The sequence below is a fragment of the Vicugna pacos genome, chromosome 7 (assembly GCF_048564905.1).
Source record: "Vicugna pacos chromosome 7, VicPac4, whole genome shotgun sequence".
Classification (NCBI taxonomy): Eukaryota; Metazoa; Chordata; class Mammalia; order Artiodactyla; family Camelidae; genus Vicugna; species Vicugna pacos.
Window position 1 is genome coordinate 68,526,418 of NC_132993.1, and position 17,306 is coordinate 68,543,723.

Genomic DNA, 17,306 nt, shown 5'->3' on the forward strand with positions numbered 1-17,306 from the left:
ATGGGTTTAAATGGCATTTACATGGAATTTCGTTAGAAGTATTATAAGCAATGACCACCATAAAAGAAAAAAATACGGATTAATCAGAATACCATGGACTTTGTAATCTGTAAAGAAAGGTGAAACAGGATGAATATAGTATGAAAGTCATCCATCCACTTATTCATTCCAAGAAATATTTATTTGGCACTTACAGTGCACAAAATGTAACATGGTACATCATGATCCTTATGCTGAATGAGTTAGTAAACTCTGCTTCACTAAATAAAAACTTCCTCAAACAGAACTACTTAAAACAGAGCTGAAAATAGACAAAAAGTGAAAAACATAATGGAGGCATTATTTCTACCTCTAGATGAACATGTGTGAGTTTTGCAGGTGCTTAAGAGGAGAGAGAGGGAGGAAGTGGGAGAGAAGAGGTGGTGGAGGCAGAGGTGGGGAGGGGGAGAGAGAGACAGAGAGAGAACCTAATCAGACTTGTCTGGGTGTTGCAAATTGTTATTGTGTAAAATGGCATCCTTTGAAGTGCAGAAATTATAATCCTATTTGATATCCTAGTTGACTGAAGGACTCTAAGGTGGGACAAAATATGTCACATTCAGTATTTAGTGAAGGAGGAAGAAAGTCCTCTAACTACCCTTGAGAAATTCCAGTCCTGACATGTTTCAGACTTTGGTTAAAAATGGAAAAGGAAGAGAAAAGTTAAATCTAAAAATGAAGGATGGATAATAATGTTAGATCTCAATATGATAAAAAAAAAACCAAAAACTCTGTACATCCCAAGCGCACAGGCACACATGCACACTCACCACACACATTTAAAAAAAATGTGCAAGAATAGATAACAAATTGACAATCCTGGTTACTTTAGAAGGTGCAAATGTGTATGGGGGGACATGTTTCTGTACATATCTCTGTACTATTTTGACTGATACAATAAAAATGTAACATTTACATAAAAGGAATAAAGCCTTGGAAAAAAAAAAGGTCCAGTAATAACATACCTTTGGACTGTTCACCCACATCTTACAGTAGTCTCTGCCAAAAAAATTTTTTCTTTCAACATCTGTTTTGGGTTTTGAGTCATGGTTTACTTTTTTGTTTGTTTGTTTTTTTGGTAGGACATTGTTACAGGCACATGTGGATAGTGGAACTATGAGATGCCCTGGAACAGTTCACCTAAGTGTAGCTTTCCACTCTTGGTTAGGGGCTAAGTCAATCAAAAGGCAGAACTATCTTCTGCTTCAGTCCTGATCACAAGGGCAGTGTTGCAGCAGGGTTACGTTCAGAGATGGCAGTCTATGGTTAGAGGCAAAACATTAAAAAATGGATTCACTGGCATATTAGTTTGTTCATAAGTACAAGAAATAGTTACTTCACGTCTACTATATACCAAACAATTAATCTTAAGGAATATAGATACTAATACGACAAACCCTGGTCTTCAAAGAACTTGTAGTCCACTGAAGAGAGACTGTCACGAACAATTTGTTGTAATACAGTGCGATAAGACTGTTATAAAAGTACATAAAAGTATAAAGGGTGGCACAGAATCCCTCCATGAAATTGCTCAAGAAAGGCTTACTTAAAGTGAAATTTGGGCTGGATCTTAAAAAAAATGAGCAGAAGTTTGCTAGGTAGATTTATTCCTGGCAGAGGACATTGCATCTGACCAGCCACAGAGAAGTTTAAAAAAATGACAGTTTTGAAAAAGTGAAAAGTTACTTTTTCAGTCAGGTTATAGGGGGCAAAGCAGGAAGAGGCTGGAGATGGGACTGAAGGTGAGATGTGGAAATGAGGGCTTTTATGCCTTGAAAAGATTTGAACTTTCTCCCATGGGTCATGGAGAACCATGGAAATACTTTGAGCAAGTAAATAGCAAGCCAGGGATCAGCCCTGTTCCTTTTTTGGCATTGTTAATTTTCCATTTTTCTATGGAGTCATTTGATTTTTTTCCAAAAAGCAACACATTTTCTTCTTTACTAAGTTACCTTATTAATGAAAATAGAAGCAAGTCTTATTTTTCTAAATAGGAATGAGGGGGGAAAAGTTACTATTCAAAGATAAATCTGAACATATAATGAAGAATGAGTTGGGCACACATATGGGCTGCCATCTATCAGAGCAGTCATTGTTCCTATAACTTTTTACTTCTAAACATTTCTTCAGGGGAAAAAACCCCCAATTTTTATAATCTATTTAGATAATAAAATGGGCAGCTATTTAAATAACTTAGAGACTTGTGAACATTTTTGAAGTCATCTTTCTAAAAAGACTACATAGTTGTACTTCTCTATAATTATTTCATAAATGGTGTATTACCTGAGGGGGTTAACTCAGATTTTTACAAATATTAAGACATGCAAATGCTGTACTTTGGGTTTCTGTTTGAATTGAGTTGTGTGTGGTCCTACACACAACTGGGATCATTGGCAGCTGATCCTCGTGTCTCTCAGAGAACAGAATTCCCATTGTTGTGGTTCTTTGCTGGAAACAGCTGGGCTACCTTTCCTGAGTTAGTTGGCAGGATGGGCAGCTGCAGTCCCCAAATCACACAAATCACCAGCGAAGCTTATTTTGATTGCTAACTTCTGCTACATCAAGATACTTTTTTTCTTTCTTTCTTTTTTTTCAGTTTTTTTCTTCTTCTGTTTTTCTGTATGTTACAGTAGATTATTTCCATGCACTGTTTCACCCAGCAAAATGTTTGGTCTGCAGATCCTCTTTTTCCACTGTAAAGATGCAAGCCTTCCCCAACTCTGGAAAAAATTACTGTCTGAGATTTGTTGCTGCAGTTTTGAATGGGAAACAATTCTTTCTTTTTTAGTTGTATTCATTGTCTCCCCTAGGGCCATTTTGGAATTTAAAAAATATATTTAAACATGCGCTAAAAGTATGTAGTGTGAGTTCAGACCAGTTTGTGACTTAAGGACATGTCTATTTCCTTTGCTATGAAGGAAGATCTTCCATTGATGAACTTTCTTTTGTGAAATGAGAGGACTCCCTTTTTCAGTGTCAGTGTGAGGTAGGAAGGGATGGAGAGAGAGCGAGCCTGGTTGTAATAGGAAGTGATCTAAAATTGCTCAGATAGTTTATACACAGCATGATGCTCTTAATTAATGCACTGATTGATTTAATGGGGAAATAAAGACTGTACTTATTCACATATAAAAAGACCCATATGTTACTCATATATTCATTTTAAAGAGGTCTGGACTTCAAAGAGTACAATTAAGAAATACATTTTTCCTTTTCCTTTCAATGTTTTCCTGTAGAAAAAAACTCAAAAATCTCTCTTTTCATCTGTTAGATCTCACAGGTTTTCAGACACTCTCAGTTATTAACAGCCTGAGTTTTAATTATTAAAAATTCCAGTATTATCTAAATAAAAACTTCCCTCTTACGTCAAATTTAGAGCAGCTCGGGCCTGACTCCTTTGCATTTGAGCTATGAGAAAAGTACACCTTGAATGTTCCTTTGCTCTTCATTTTCCACTTCCTCCTTTCTTTCAACTCATTCTGCTGCTTTAGGTTTTCAAAGGATGATGAGATGGGCGGGAAGAGAAGAATCAGAGGAAGAGATAGCCTTACCTTCTAGTGTTCTTAGATTCTGATTGTTGGCTGCCTCTGTTAGAGGTATAGCACTCCCTCTCTGACCTCTCATGGCTTCCCCCTTTTTCCTGCCCTGCTCTATCACACTCTGTTGGGATCCCCACAACCAAGAGGCAGCCATTCTTTTCAGACTGCGTTCATTCAGGGTGGTTCCTCCCAGGCTGTGGTCTGTCATGTCCATTTGACCCACAAGAAATACCATACTTTTTTGCCTGTCTTCTTGCTTCTAACTTTGTCCACACTGACCAACTCCAGCACTTCTATGGTAAAGGATATCCAAGGTCAAGGGGACAAGTATCATCATTCTTTGTCACTCTCTGCAACTTTGGGCCTTTTGATTTCTGCAGTTTCGAGGGAAGTTTTCAGCTGAGAGAAGTTTTCCTTTCTGGCAACTCCCTTTCTAATTTCTTTGACTGTTTTCTTTTCACTTCCTTCACTTGGGCATGGGAAGGGGAATACTACAAAGAGACTGTCCTCTAGATAATCTCTAAAGAATCTTTGCAATCTCTTATGGGCCAGCAGTGAGATACGCTGCTGCAAGCACAGGATGCCTGGTTGTGTTTTCTTGTTTCAAGTCTGGAGATGAGTACTTGTCACAATTGTTCTCAACATTGCTTTTTAGTCAGAATTCTCAGAAAACAGGAATTGCCCATTTAACATCCTAATAAATTAATATTTAACTTATCTATGTGTTTTGTACATTATGATAGGTTGATAATAGCTCTCAAAGATATACCCAATGTCCTAATCCCTGGAACCTGTGAATGTTATTTCACATGGTCAAGTTTATGTAGATATGACAACTTTTAAGCACATGGAGATGAGAATATTTTGGGTTATCTGGATGGGACCTGAATACCATCACAAGTGTCTTTGTAAGAGAAAAAAAGGGAGATTAGACTGTACACTGAGGAGAAGGCCATATTAAAAATGGAGGCAGATATTGGAGATAAAAAGCCATAAGTCAATGTGGCTAGGGCACATCCCTGCCTGCTCCTCACTGAAAGAGGCAAGGAATGGATTCTCTCCTAGAAGCTTCCAGAAGGAATGCAGCACTGCTGGCACCTTCGCTTCAGACTTCCACTTCCAGAACTTTGAGAGAATACATTTGTGTTGTTTTTTAAGCTATCCAGTTTGTGGTGATTTGTTACAGAAGCCATAGGAGACTAATATATCTATCATTATAACATAAAATCCACTCATAAATCTCAAACCTCATGTCACTTGACTTATCAGAAATACTTAATATTGATGGCTTGCACTTCCTCTTGACATCCTTTCTTCACTTGGTTTCAAGATTCCACTATGATTTTCCTCTCCTTTTCTGGCCAATTCTTTTCATTCTTTGAAGATTCCTCTTCTTCTCTCAAACCTTTTAAAATGTCAAAGCCGTAGGGCTGTCTTTTGTCCTTGTCTATAGCTCTGTCCTTCCCTTAAAGATCTTTTTTTCATTCTCACTGTTTTAAATACCATCATGATTCCCAAATATATATGTTCACTTCAGTCCTTTCTATTGAACTTTGAATCACATATCCAAATGACTAGGCAATATATTTCCATTTGGATGTTTAATAGATACCACTATATGGCATATGAAAATCATACTTCTGATCTTTCATTCCCTTCAGATTGAGCCCATCCATCGTCTGTCTTTCTCATTTCAACTGAGGACAACTCCATTGCTTAGACCAAACGTTTTAGAGTCATACTTCATTGTTCTCTTTTTCCCTTACACTATGTCTAAATTCTCAGCAAATGTTAATTTCCCTTATTTTAACACTATATCTAGAATCTAACCTCATCATCATCTTCAAAGTTACTCTGCTGATTTAAGCCCCATCAATTATGGCAATAGACTTCTAACTACTCTCCCTAATTCTTGTGTTCTATTTGCAACACAGCTGGTTGAGTAGTGGTTAACCTAAGTCAAGATTTCTGCTTCTGGAAAAATGGAGTAAACCTACTTTTTCCTATTCCACTCATTAAGTAGAACTAAAGTTCCTGAACATTATATGTAAAACAACTTAGAAGACTCTTACAGGTGGAGAGAAGAAGGCAAACCAGTGAGGGCTCTCAAGAACCAAGAAACAATACAGTGATAAGTTCTTTGGCTTTCTTTTTGCTTCATATATCTCAAACTGGTTGCTGGAGAAGTAAGCAACCTAGAAACACCATAGGGATGGAAAAACAAACAATCCAGGTAAAATTTGCTTTCTCTAGCAAATCAACAATGAAAGGGGCAGACAACTTTCAGTCTACTCTAGCCAAACATCACAGAAAAATCTGTGGAGAGGACAAGTGGAGATACCAGGGTAGTGTCAGAGAAGGCAATGGAAATATCAGGTTATTATCCTTGCCATGAAATAATGAACCTCTCATACTTCATGATATCAGTGGAGTCTATATGGAGAGCAGACTGGGTGGCTTAAAAAACAGAAATTTATTTCTCACATCTTAGTGGCTGGAAAGTCCAAGATCAGGGTGCCAGCCGATTTGGTTCCTAGTGAGAAATGTCTTTCTGGCTTACAGATGATCACCTTCTCACTATGTCCTCACTGCAGAGAGTGAGTGAGCAAGCTCCCTGGTGTGTCTTCTTATATAAGCACTGATTTAATGGGACTGAGGTCTTGCCCTTATGACTTTGCCTCACCCTGATTTCCTATCAAAGGCCCCATCTCCAAATACAGTCACATTGGGGATTAGTACTTCAACATATGAATTTTGGGGGGACACAGTCAATCTATAATGTAGTCATATGATTTATTCTGTTGCTTCTTTTAGATATTTACTCAAATGTCACCTCATTAAGGAATTCCTAGGCCTTGCCATATAGCTTTTCAACACCCACCCTTTTCCCAATACCTTGTATTTCCTTCTAATGCTTAATTTTTCCTCTTATACTTATCATATCTATTATATTATAGACTTTATTTAATTTGCTTTTATTTTTATCTGACTCCTTCACTATAATACAAGCTTCAGGAAGTAAGACTTTTTTTAATGTGTTTAAAGTTTTTCAGCATTGTATCCACAGTGCCTAGAAGAGCCTCTGACACATAGTAGGCATTCAGTAAATATGTGTTAAGTAAATGAACAACATTAATAATCATATTTCCAGATTCATCACTTAATGAGTCTACTTACCAAACTTTGGGAAAATAGCATATAGTTGAAAGTAGTAGAATTTAGATTTCAAAAATTACAAATAGTTGCTGAACTTTCTACTTCTGAAATTTTAAAATGTATAAGAGCCTATGTCCTACCATACTCTGGCTTTGACTAGTTCTTTCCCTCTCTTATTTTTTTTCTCTCCATCAGCTTAGAGTTTCATTTAAATCTTGTAATACATTTAACTTTATTCTTATATTTAATTACCACTTCTACTGATTTTTAGAGTTCTCATAAACTGTTTAATTATCTTAACAGTTGTTAAAAATTTAAACCTTCAATTAGAAAAATAAACCAGAAATCCATTTTTAATTAAATATTCAGAAATATAATTTATGAGTATATTTATATTCTAATTAAATTCAAAGTAAGTGAATTGCTTGAAGTTTTAAAATTACAGGATAAATTTAATTTTAAAATGATTAATTTTAAAATACTCATAAATGTGTCAGGTTTTTTAACATATGATATCACCTACTTATCCCTTGCTAGAGCCAACATTAATAAATAAAGAAACATAATTTTCATTTCCTTACTGAAGAGATTATTTTAAATTAAGATGACCACTAGAAACACATATCTAGGCATATTTATATAGGAAGATCTCCCTATGTGATATATAAACTTACATAAAAACAATAACTATAATTTTTCTAGACCTATGTGAATGAAGCCTAGATTAAATCAATTGAAATAATTATTTTATGTTTTTATGCTGGGAACAATGGAATTTGTCACTTTATTGGACATTTGTATCTTGATTATTCATACATTTACATTCTCTTGAAATCATGTTTGTGGAATTTATAATTGACTGGTAGAATCATCCACAATTTTCTTATTTAGATTCATGTACTAAAACAATTTGAAAGCTGACAGTTTTGCACATTATTCAGCAACATGCATGCCAAACTCTGATTTTTTATTTTCTTGAGTACTTCTACTTTGGGAGTTCTATTAAAACAGTCAGTCAGTAGTCATTTGGGGTCTATATTAAATTGTATATTGTACCAGCCATAATTAATATTTGGAAAGCATCAGAAGACAGTTCCAAAGAGCTTTTTCCTTTTTATGAATTTTCTGAATAAATATAGTTTATTGATAGCCAGAGAGGCAAATTAATTTTATTGGACTTCTTTTTTATGTTATTGAGCAGTGTTAACACTGGCATTGCAGCAGTTTATGATTGTTGCATATTCTAACATTGTTCTGTTTCCCTAGTTAGAATGATGCACCTACATGATATAAATTATATATCACAATATGTAAGAGAGACCCCCTATTAACTACAAATGTAAATATAAAGAATGACTGATTTCTGTTCTTAGATCATTCTCTATAATCCTATTTTGTTCACCTGTATTTAGAGGAGGCTATTTTTACTCTCAGCTCTTGAGTAAGATGTAGGATTTAGACCTGAATCAAGTAACATAATTTCATGTTTTTGACCACAGTGATTGACTTGGAGAAGGGCATATGATTTAAATAAAGTACAGTACTTTCTTCGGTTATTGGGGGAAAAAGATGTTCTCTTATTGAATATGAATGAAGAGGGGGATGGCCCCACCACACAAATTGCTTGCAGTCATTATGTAATCATGAGATTTCTCTAAGAATAGTACCCACAGAGAGCAAAGAGATCAGAGAGGTAGGCCTTGGGCACATTGTTTGAGCCCTTGGCCAAGTTGAACCCAAAGCCACCCCTGCACTATTTATATTCATAATATATCATATTCTCTTTCTTACTTAATTTGACTACTCTCTTGAAATCATTACACATTTGCAACCAAAAGATTTATAGTTATACACACTGGATTTGAGTTTAAATTATTGGTACTCAGTCTTGTCAGTTCATTAGAATTACGCAGGAGATTTTTAAAGAAAAATGGTGCTCAAGCCTCACCCAACCCAATTAAATCAGAATTTCTGGGGTTGTGTCTTGGATATTAGTGTATTTTTAATTTTAAAGCTCCTCAGGTGATTCTAATAGGTAACAAATTGAGAACCATTGATTTAAGTAGAAGTTACAGGTCACTAAATCCAGAAAAAAAAAAAAAAGGAATTGGAAATAAGACATCACTGTTTGAAAACTGAGAAAGAAAAAAAGGAATATGATTAGTAGAAGGTGGATTAAGAGACTGTAAATTGGAATTTCTACCTAGTCAAATAATAAATATTTAGTCTTTATTGAGGCAATAATTTTCTAAGATAGATTTCTGAAAAGGTACATGTGAAAGATGATTAAAGTGAAATATGCATCTTTGTTTTTTTATTTTATAATAATCTATAATACCTAATAGGCTAAAATCTTTAATCTCGTACAATGGCTTTAGTTTAAAATTTAAAGAAATATTTTTAATAAAGAGTATCTGTATATTTTGATAAATCTATTCATAATACCTATGTCTTTATGATCCAGAAGAGGTGTCTTCAGAAATATAGCTGAATTTAAATATAGGTTGAGGTAATGTCTTCCAATAATATGTTGGTAGATTATATTATTGATCAAATTCTTCATGTGTGTATCCATGCTCTTTGTCATATAACATCCTAATCCTCTCACTAAGGGCAGAGTATACCTTTCTGCTCCTTAACCCTGGGCTTTGCCATGTATCTTTCTTTAACCAATAGGGTATGAGTAGTCAGGTTGCAAGTGGGGAATTTAGAAGCCCTTATGCAGGAGGCCATGCTCTCTCTTGAATTTTTTTGCTACCTTGAGGAGAACATGCCATGGTTAGTTAACTGGTATGTGGAAGAGAATGAGAGACATATGGAGCAGAACTAATTCAAAGATATGCAGTGCGAAGACCTGTCTCATTACTGTAGCCTGAAGCAGAGATTCTCTGCTGAAGATCAGGCAAACTTCAGCATATAGATTCTCAGACCTGGGGGAATAAATGCTTAATAAGTTTTTCATGTGGCCTATTATACAGTATTATATGCCAATAGCTATAAATTTAGGCTGAAGAGCAAATCTTTCCCAAACTCATCTTTTATTCTGGTAACAAAAGGCAGCAATCTTTAATTATAAAATTAAGTTAAAACTTAAAATGAGTATATTTTGGGGAGCATTTGGCTTAAATAGTCTCTACAGGATTGCTTTAGATCAAATATTTATTTGGAGGAGGGACTCTGAATCAATCAATACTTTTCTATTGGTGCCTTTATATTGAAAGATATGGAAAATGCAGGACTGGACAACTAAAAAAAGCCTGATTACTGTATAATTTTACATACAAAAAATATAACAATTTTGGAAGACTTTTACTTTAGGATTTTTCAGTGATAATTCTTTACCAAATTATTTACCAGAATGTTATCAGTTTATTCTTGATCTAATTGATTTTTTTTACATTTCCAAATATGAAACCATTACTTTTCACAAATCAGTAAAATACTTAATAATTTAAACTATCTCATTGTGCGCTTTTTAGTTTGAATAGTAATTATGGAACTTGAGAGTTTTAGAGAAAATATTATATTTATAACTATTATAACTTCATGAAGTTATAATTTATGGTTTGGAAGAGATGGCCAAAATTCCAAATGTGTTTTATAAGGTGTTGACTTTGTAGTATACCACTGAAAATGTGTCATTTTTTTATTTAGGTTAATATTTTTTATCTCTGAGAGAAAAAAATTGTGACACATTATACAAAAATCACAAAGTGATGACATTTCAGTGGAAAAAAGTAAGATGATATGAATTCTAGGAATTAACATAAAAATATTTTATCACATTAATGTCCACATTCCAAAAATGGAGGCTTTCAGGAGACAATGAACTGGGTCACCTCATTTCAAACATTGTTTCCATTTTCATATAGCAGTTCTTCAGTCTGAAAAAAATGGACACTTTGATGGAATCTGACTCAGAAATGAACTCAGTATTTCGATACCTGGTGTTTATTGTTAATTTTTAAACTTGATTTTATGAAAACATGAAAGAGATTCTGTTGAAATGCAAAGAGGGAAGTATCTTCATATCACAGTTTGTATTTCTAATAGTATACTTAAAGGCATAATTAATAAAACTTTATAAATTTGAAAAAAAAAAACCTTAGCATAGTACATGAAGAAGTGAAAATACTTCATGTAATTTGCAGTAATGTTTCTTAATGTGTTTCTCCCCTATGAAATTTAAAAACACTTTCATTTCTTTTTTTTTTTTTTTTACTTTCGTTTCTAATTGACGGATTTATTGCATTCTTGGAGAGATTCTAGGCAACAATTTTTGATAGAGGAATGAAATATTTTGATGACATGCACATAACCAGTTCCTGGCTGTTCAGCATATTAAAAAGGCAAAATTTAAAGATAAAGCCAGTATTAACCTTTGTGTTTGACACTGTTCCTGAAACATATCTCATTATCAGTTGCCACCCTAATTTATCACAGTCATCCCTGCATCTCTGTGCAGACTAATAGTAAATACAGTAGAATGTTTCTGGAACCCTGCTATTTTAGTTAAGTCTGAGATGGCAATATGGAACAGAACAGATTTGTTCTCTTTTAAATGAAGCAAAATGTGAGTTTAGCATTTGAGAGTATTAGTTCAAGAAAGGTCACACTTACATTGTTGATTATGTGCTATTTGGAATAATACATAAACATTAAGGCCAAGTTTTCCATTTTTTTCTGCAAGTAAAAATTTGAGTGGAAAGTCCATTTTCATAATATAATTTTTTATTTTTCCAATATGATATATAAATATGTTTTATATATATACACATATATGTGTGTGTGTGTGTATATATACATATATATATATATTTAAAAACATGTGTCAGACTTACTTCCCTCCTTCTGCCAGCTGAATAGATTTCAGCCACCCACTTTAACTGGGTGGATAATAAGCAATGAAAAAAAGCTTATTTCAGAAAATAAAATTTTTTCTTAGATCTCTGATTCGTTACCAACAAATATCACTTTTTGTAGGTTGAGGGGGCTTTTTCCTTGGGAGCAGGATAATTTTTTCATATAATTATTTTATATGTCACATACTATAAACTGGAGAAATTATTTTCGTATTTTTCCATAAAACAATTTATGTAATGTTGAAAAATCTTTCAGAATGCAAATACATTACACAAGTAACCTCTGAGTTTTGCTATATTTCAAAGTTGGAGGAATAAATCTCTTATACTACTTTCATGTAAATGTTCTATAGCAAAATAAATTTTGTTTTGGCAGATTGGAAAATTAGAAATATATAATTCAGTGTTTATTATGGTTCTTTGGTATGTAAATTTTAATGACTTTTTTTAATATTTAAATGCCTGTGCTCTTTTCCTAAACTAATTATATTTACTAGAAAAGAATTTTGCCCTTTCCTTACTAAAAATAAAAAAGCAAAATATCAGGACATGTAAAAATTTCTTCGTATAATCTAATGTTTCTAATTAGTCAAATATATTAATCCTCTGATACTTCTAAACTTTAATTTTCCTTCCATTCTGTCTTTTTAATGTATTTTTACATCTTTAAAATAATTTTAAGGATTATTCTGAATCATTTTCTCTTTGAAATTTGTTTTACTCTGTGTGAGTAAAATTTACCAATACATTCTTTATGCCTGCAATGCCATTCTTGCATACTTCTAGTATAGTAACCGTATCCTTCTGTTTTACATGTTTTTCTGCCCAAACCTTGAGAGTAGGAAAATATTTAAATATTTCTTCACAAATTCTAGTAAACAAAATAGCAGATATGTGTCTGTTCAAATAATTAACAAGCGACAGCACAAGTAAGTGGAAATCATTATTCAAAGTAGCATCTTCACCAAATAGGGGCCATTGTTGAAGTTCTATGAGCCCACTGCTGTGGAAGCCTGAAAGTTGACTTAATATTTCTTCAGTGAGAGTGTCAGGTAATGTGTATTAGACAATAACAAGTAAATAAAATGATTCACATGTAAATGTAAAATATGTTACTTTGCCACTTCGGTGTATGTTTTGTGTAAATACACCTGTGGGGAGCATGAGATGACAGACCCTGCATTGCAAGAGTTAGGAATAGATACTCAGTGCTCACGTGCACAACTGCATTTTTTTCCTGTTTATCATCTACACTCCTCTAAGTGCCTCAGCACCACTCCAGGTAATCCCTCTATAAAAGAACTGCTCTTAATTGCAGTGTATTTTGTGGGAACAAGTTTTTTTCCCCCTTCTTTAGTGATGCTCTAACTGATCCACAGTGGCTACCCCCTGGAATTTCAGTAAGACACTAATCCAGTGGGTTCCAAACACTAAGCCATGGTTACTGGTCATGTTTTAACCAACAATAAGGTGTATTTCTCCAACTAAACAACCTGAAGAACAGAATAAAATGGTTAGAAAATGATTAAAAGGCAAAAAATAGCCATTTTTATATATGTATTTTATTTCACATTTTAGATTTATCTATATGCATATATCAAAGACTTCATAATAGGATTACATATCATACACTATTTATTTGTACATAATATAAATTATCATAAATTGCTTCCTGTCTTTTTTTTTTCAATTAAGACATAGTCTCTCTTTCATATGTCTTTACAGCCTTCTATAATATACCGGGATGATGTGATTTAGTTCATACTAATTTTTTTTCCTAGATGGATTCCTACTGTGGTTTCTCAACAGCTTCCTTCTGCCTCATTTCCCAAACAATTCTGCAGAATTGGTATGTAGGCAATAAAGTCAATTGGTCTTGAAATGGTTCTTCTAGTATATTTCATTTTCTCTCCCTGAGACAGAAAACTAATAATGACTAGTAAAGCTTTCAGGCAAAAGTAAAAATAGTCTTTTGAGAAAAAATATTCTATTTTAAGCTCAGTGATTCTTAAAGTATATGAATGGATGCAATATATAGGTATATATGTCATATGATGGCTTTCTCAGAAGTCTTCCAAACAACAACAACAACAACAACAAAAATCTAAAAAAAGGTAGCTAAGCAATTTTTAGCTGGTTTAGCCAGAACATTATTCAGGAAGTACTAGGAACTACATATACTATGTTTATATCGTATCAGTATAGTGTAATTTAATCTACCTCATGTAGAAAAACATATTTTAAAGATGTGTATTTCAAGGGTATGAGAAATGTTTCCAACATAAAAATAGGAGTCAGTATGTATGCTTTTTAAAAACAGTCTGTGTTTTTGGACACAGAATCATGAACAGATAATTGCATCCTATGTTACTGAATATTGTCCTTATTCAAGTATATGTAATATTTTGCATTTATTTTCCTCTTCTGTGGGTGACACTTCATTACTGGAAGTCTGTGCCTTTTTATTCTTTGCCTCATAAGTCAGATTCTTGGCACATGATACTGAATTTTGTGGCTAAAGTAAATCATGCACAGCTGTCTCTATTTTAGGTGTTCCTTATGCTTATTCTAGTAGTGTTACTATTGTATAACTTAATGTTACTGAATCATTAGGTTTCCACAATTCTGGATTAATTATGCAGATCTGTAACCATTTTCAGTTCTTGGTCACTTTCATGAACGTTCTCTAAACGTGGTTGCAAATTTGTATGTGGTATTACTCAAATCTTGGTTCGAAAGCCATGATGATAATAATAGTAATATACTCTAAAAGCATTTTAGGTCACAGGTCAACCAACTGCAGGCCAGGAGCCAAAGCCAGCTCATAGCCTGTTTTGGTATGGCTTCTAAGCCAAGGAATATTTTTATGTTTATAAGTGATTGTTGAAGAAGGAGGAGGAGAAAAAGAATATGACAGAGACTGTAGGTGGCCTTCAGTGCCTAACATATTTAATATCTTGCCCTTACAGTTTATCAATCCTTGTTTTTAGGTCATCTTACCATAATATTTACTGCTTTTACAATACCTTGTTCATAGTAGAAATAAACAAAATATGTTGAATACTGAGGTTATTCATTTTAGTGTTTTATTAATTTTCATTTTGTTTTATGATTCAAAGACAAACATATAATATTACTGTAAAAGGTCAATTAATAAATATCTTTGGAGCAATAATGTCTCTAATATTTTATGAATTGCTTGAATAAAAATAAAAGATATTGTCATTAATATTATCCCAGGCAAGGAAAATTATTTTTATGAGATGATACTTGAACATTTTAAAAGTATTTTCTCAACTCTGAGTGAACAATTGCATAACACATACTGAAAAGGTCTTGTGAGTACACAGCTTGATGATATGGAATTTTTTCAGGAGACCAGTCATACTGTTAAGGTTTCATTGGACTTAACTAAATACTATTTTGATAAGAAATGTTCATTTAATTTTGAAGAAAGTTGCAGATACCAATAATGGATAAAATTTGAAAAAAATTTAGAATGAGAGTCTATCAAAAGCTTCACGTTTAAATTTATTGATTTCTAGCCCAAGGAATAGAAGCGTGAGAACAACTATTTAATATATTAAAAGATGTTGTTAATAAGGGTCAGGAGTAAATTGAGAACATAATTTTATAGATTTTCTTACATCCTCTTTAGGAAACTTCCCACTTGATCACTTTATGACTGAATTTCCTTTATAGGCTGATCAAAGTCTCTTTTAATCAGAATCATCCCCATTTTAATTGCCATATTCACTTAATTTCTTTTTTGAATTTGTTTATAGTTTTTTTAATTTTTTAATTTTAATTTTTTGATTTACAATGTTGTATTAGTTTCTGGTGTATAGCATAGTGCTTCAGTTATACATATATACATATTCTTTTTCATATTCTATGAGTTTTTGACCATAATTATTAAACCATAATTGTATTATAAACATCATTTGTATTTGTAAAAGTTAGAACACATCATTATTGATTATATAGTTATGAATAACTATAAAAATTTATACATTCGATAGAAAAATAGTACACAGTGACTGACCTAAGACTGACAGTCTTCAGATCCTTGAGGTCTGTACTATGCAGGATGCTGCTTGCCGCCACTGGTATAGGCATTGCTAGATTTTTCTCACTATCGGTTATTCTCAAACTTGGCTGCATGTTGAAATTACCGGGGATGATTTAGAATTACTGTTGCCTGAATTCCAAACCCAGAACTTCGATTTAATTAGTTTTGGATGGCGCCTGAACAAAGGCAGTTTTAGAAGCTCCTCAGGTGATTTAAATATATTGGGATTTCTGGGAACACCTTTACTTAAACTACTTACTGATGGACATATTCCTCACTTGTCTACAACCTCACAAACCAGTTGATACCCAAAGACTTGATCTACACAATGAAGGTAAGGGGAGAGATCAGAGTTTGATTTTATCCTTTGAGATCCTTAAGAGTATTTCTCAAATAGTGGTCCATGTACCAGCACCGTTATCATCGCCTGTGAACAGGTTAAACATGGAAATTCTCAGGCCCAATCCAGACCTACTGAGTCAGAAGCACAAGAAGTGGGGTCCAGTGATCTGTAGTTTAATAAGCTCTCCAGCTGATTCTGTTGCATGCTAATGTTTGTAACCTATTAAAGCCAAAAGAACCCAAATAAGGATAGGGATTTATGTCCTATGTGTGCTTTTCCAGTGGGAATTTAAAGAAGAAACTATACTGCATATTTATTTTATAATTCATAATTTAAAGGAATATATCATTTATATCTTCACAGTACATGCCAGTTTCTACAGAATCAACTTCATGGTAAGATTTTATCTATTTATTTAATTCATAAGTCATGTTAATATAGAAGACATGTGGGTATATGTGTATTATGATATAATTTCTTTCAGGTATGTTTTAGGTTTGCTGGTACAAATATCTGATGTATTAAGCTTTTAGTTTATAGCAGCAAGGTTGCTTGGATTTATATGCAGTAAGTGGTCATCTGGTATAATCTGTTATGTAAAAATCTGTAAAGAGATGCATAATTTCAAATGCAAAGTCCATCTATAAGCATGTCTATAATAAGGTAAGTGTCTATAATTTATATATTCTTACTGTATAGATAATATAATATATGCTATATAAACATAGTACATATTATATTTATTTATTTATACCGACATTTAATTGCATGTGAGAAAATTTATATAAATATACACTCTCATTCGGTTGGAGTATTGGAGGCAGAATATTTATGAGTCTGGTCCTGGAGACCTCCAGACCCCAGTTCATATCCAGCATTGCTTATACTTATTAACTGTGATTTTGAGCAATTAAATACTTCAGTTTTGGCTGAATTTTGTTTCCTTTATAATCATTTCTTTATACATGAAACAGAGACAATAGGATCAATTTCATAGGGTCATCATGAAGTTAACATATGGGATAACATATTCAAGGCCCTAAACCCAGTTGCTGTTAGACAGCACTGAATAAATATTAACTGTTTTTATTTCTATTATGTACAAATACTTATTTATACAATAATAAAAATTCCTTTTTAGGAATATGTACTTTCAACATATTTTAGAAGTTACATAAAAATAATTTTGTTTTTCTAATATGTTCATATTTTCGACATTGATATTAAAAGTTTTGTGGTGATGAGTTTCCAGGCCTAAAGAACTACTATGAGGGTTAGAAAAGGGATCTACATAG

At 33.1% G+C, this 17,306-nt stretch overlaps 1 protein-coding gene across 4 annotated transcripts in view; it reads left to right on the forward strand.

Moving 5' to 3' along the window:
- SEMA3A (semaphorin 3A) overlaps positions 1–17,306 on the forward strand; it is a 695,593-nt gene that overhangs the window by 33,054 nt on the left and 645,233 nt on the right. For 3 of the 4 annotated variants that reach the window (XM_072965111.1, XM_006211741.4, XM_072965115.1), the window contains exons 3-4: positions 13,378–13,445; positions 16,375–16,406. Coding sequence is in view for 2 of the 4 variants with exons in the window: in XM_006211741.4 (XP_006211803.2) it covers positions 16,404–16,406 (3 nt within the window). In the remaining 2 variants the exon portion in view is untranslated. The remainder of the gene's footprint in view (positions 1–13,377; positions 13,446–16,374; positions 16,407–17,306) is intronic. The other variant, XM_072965113.1, reaches the window with a different exon arrangement.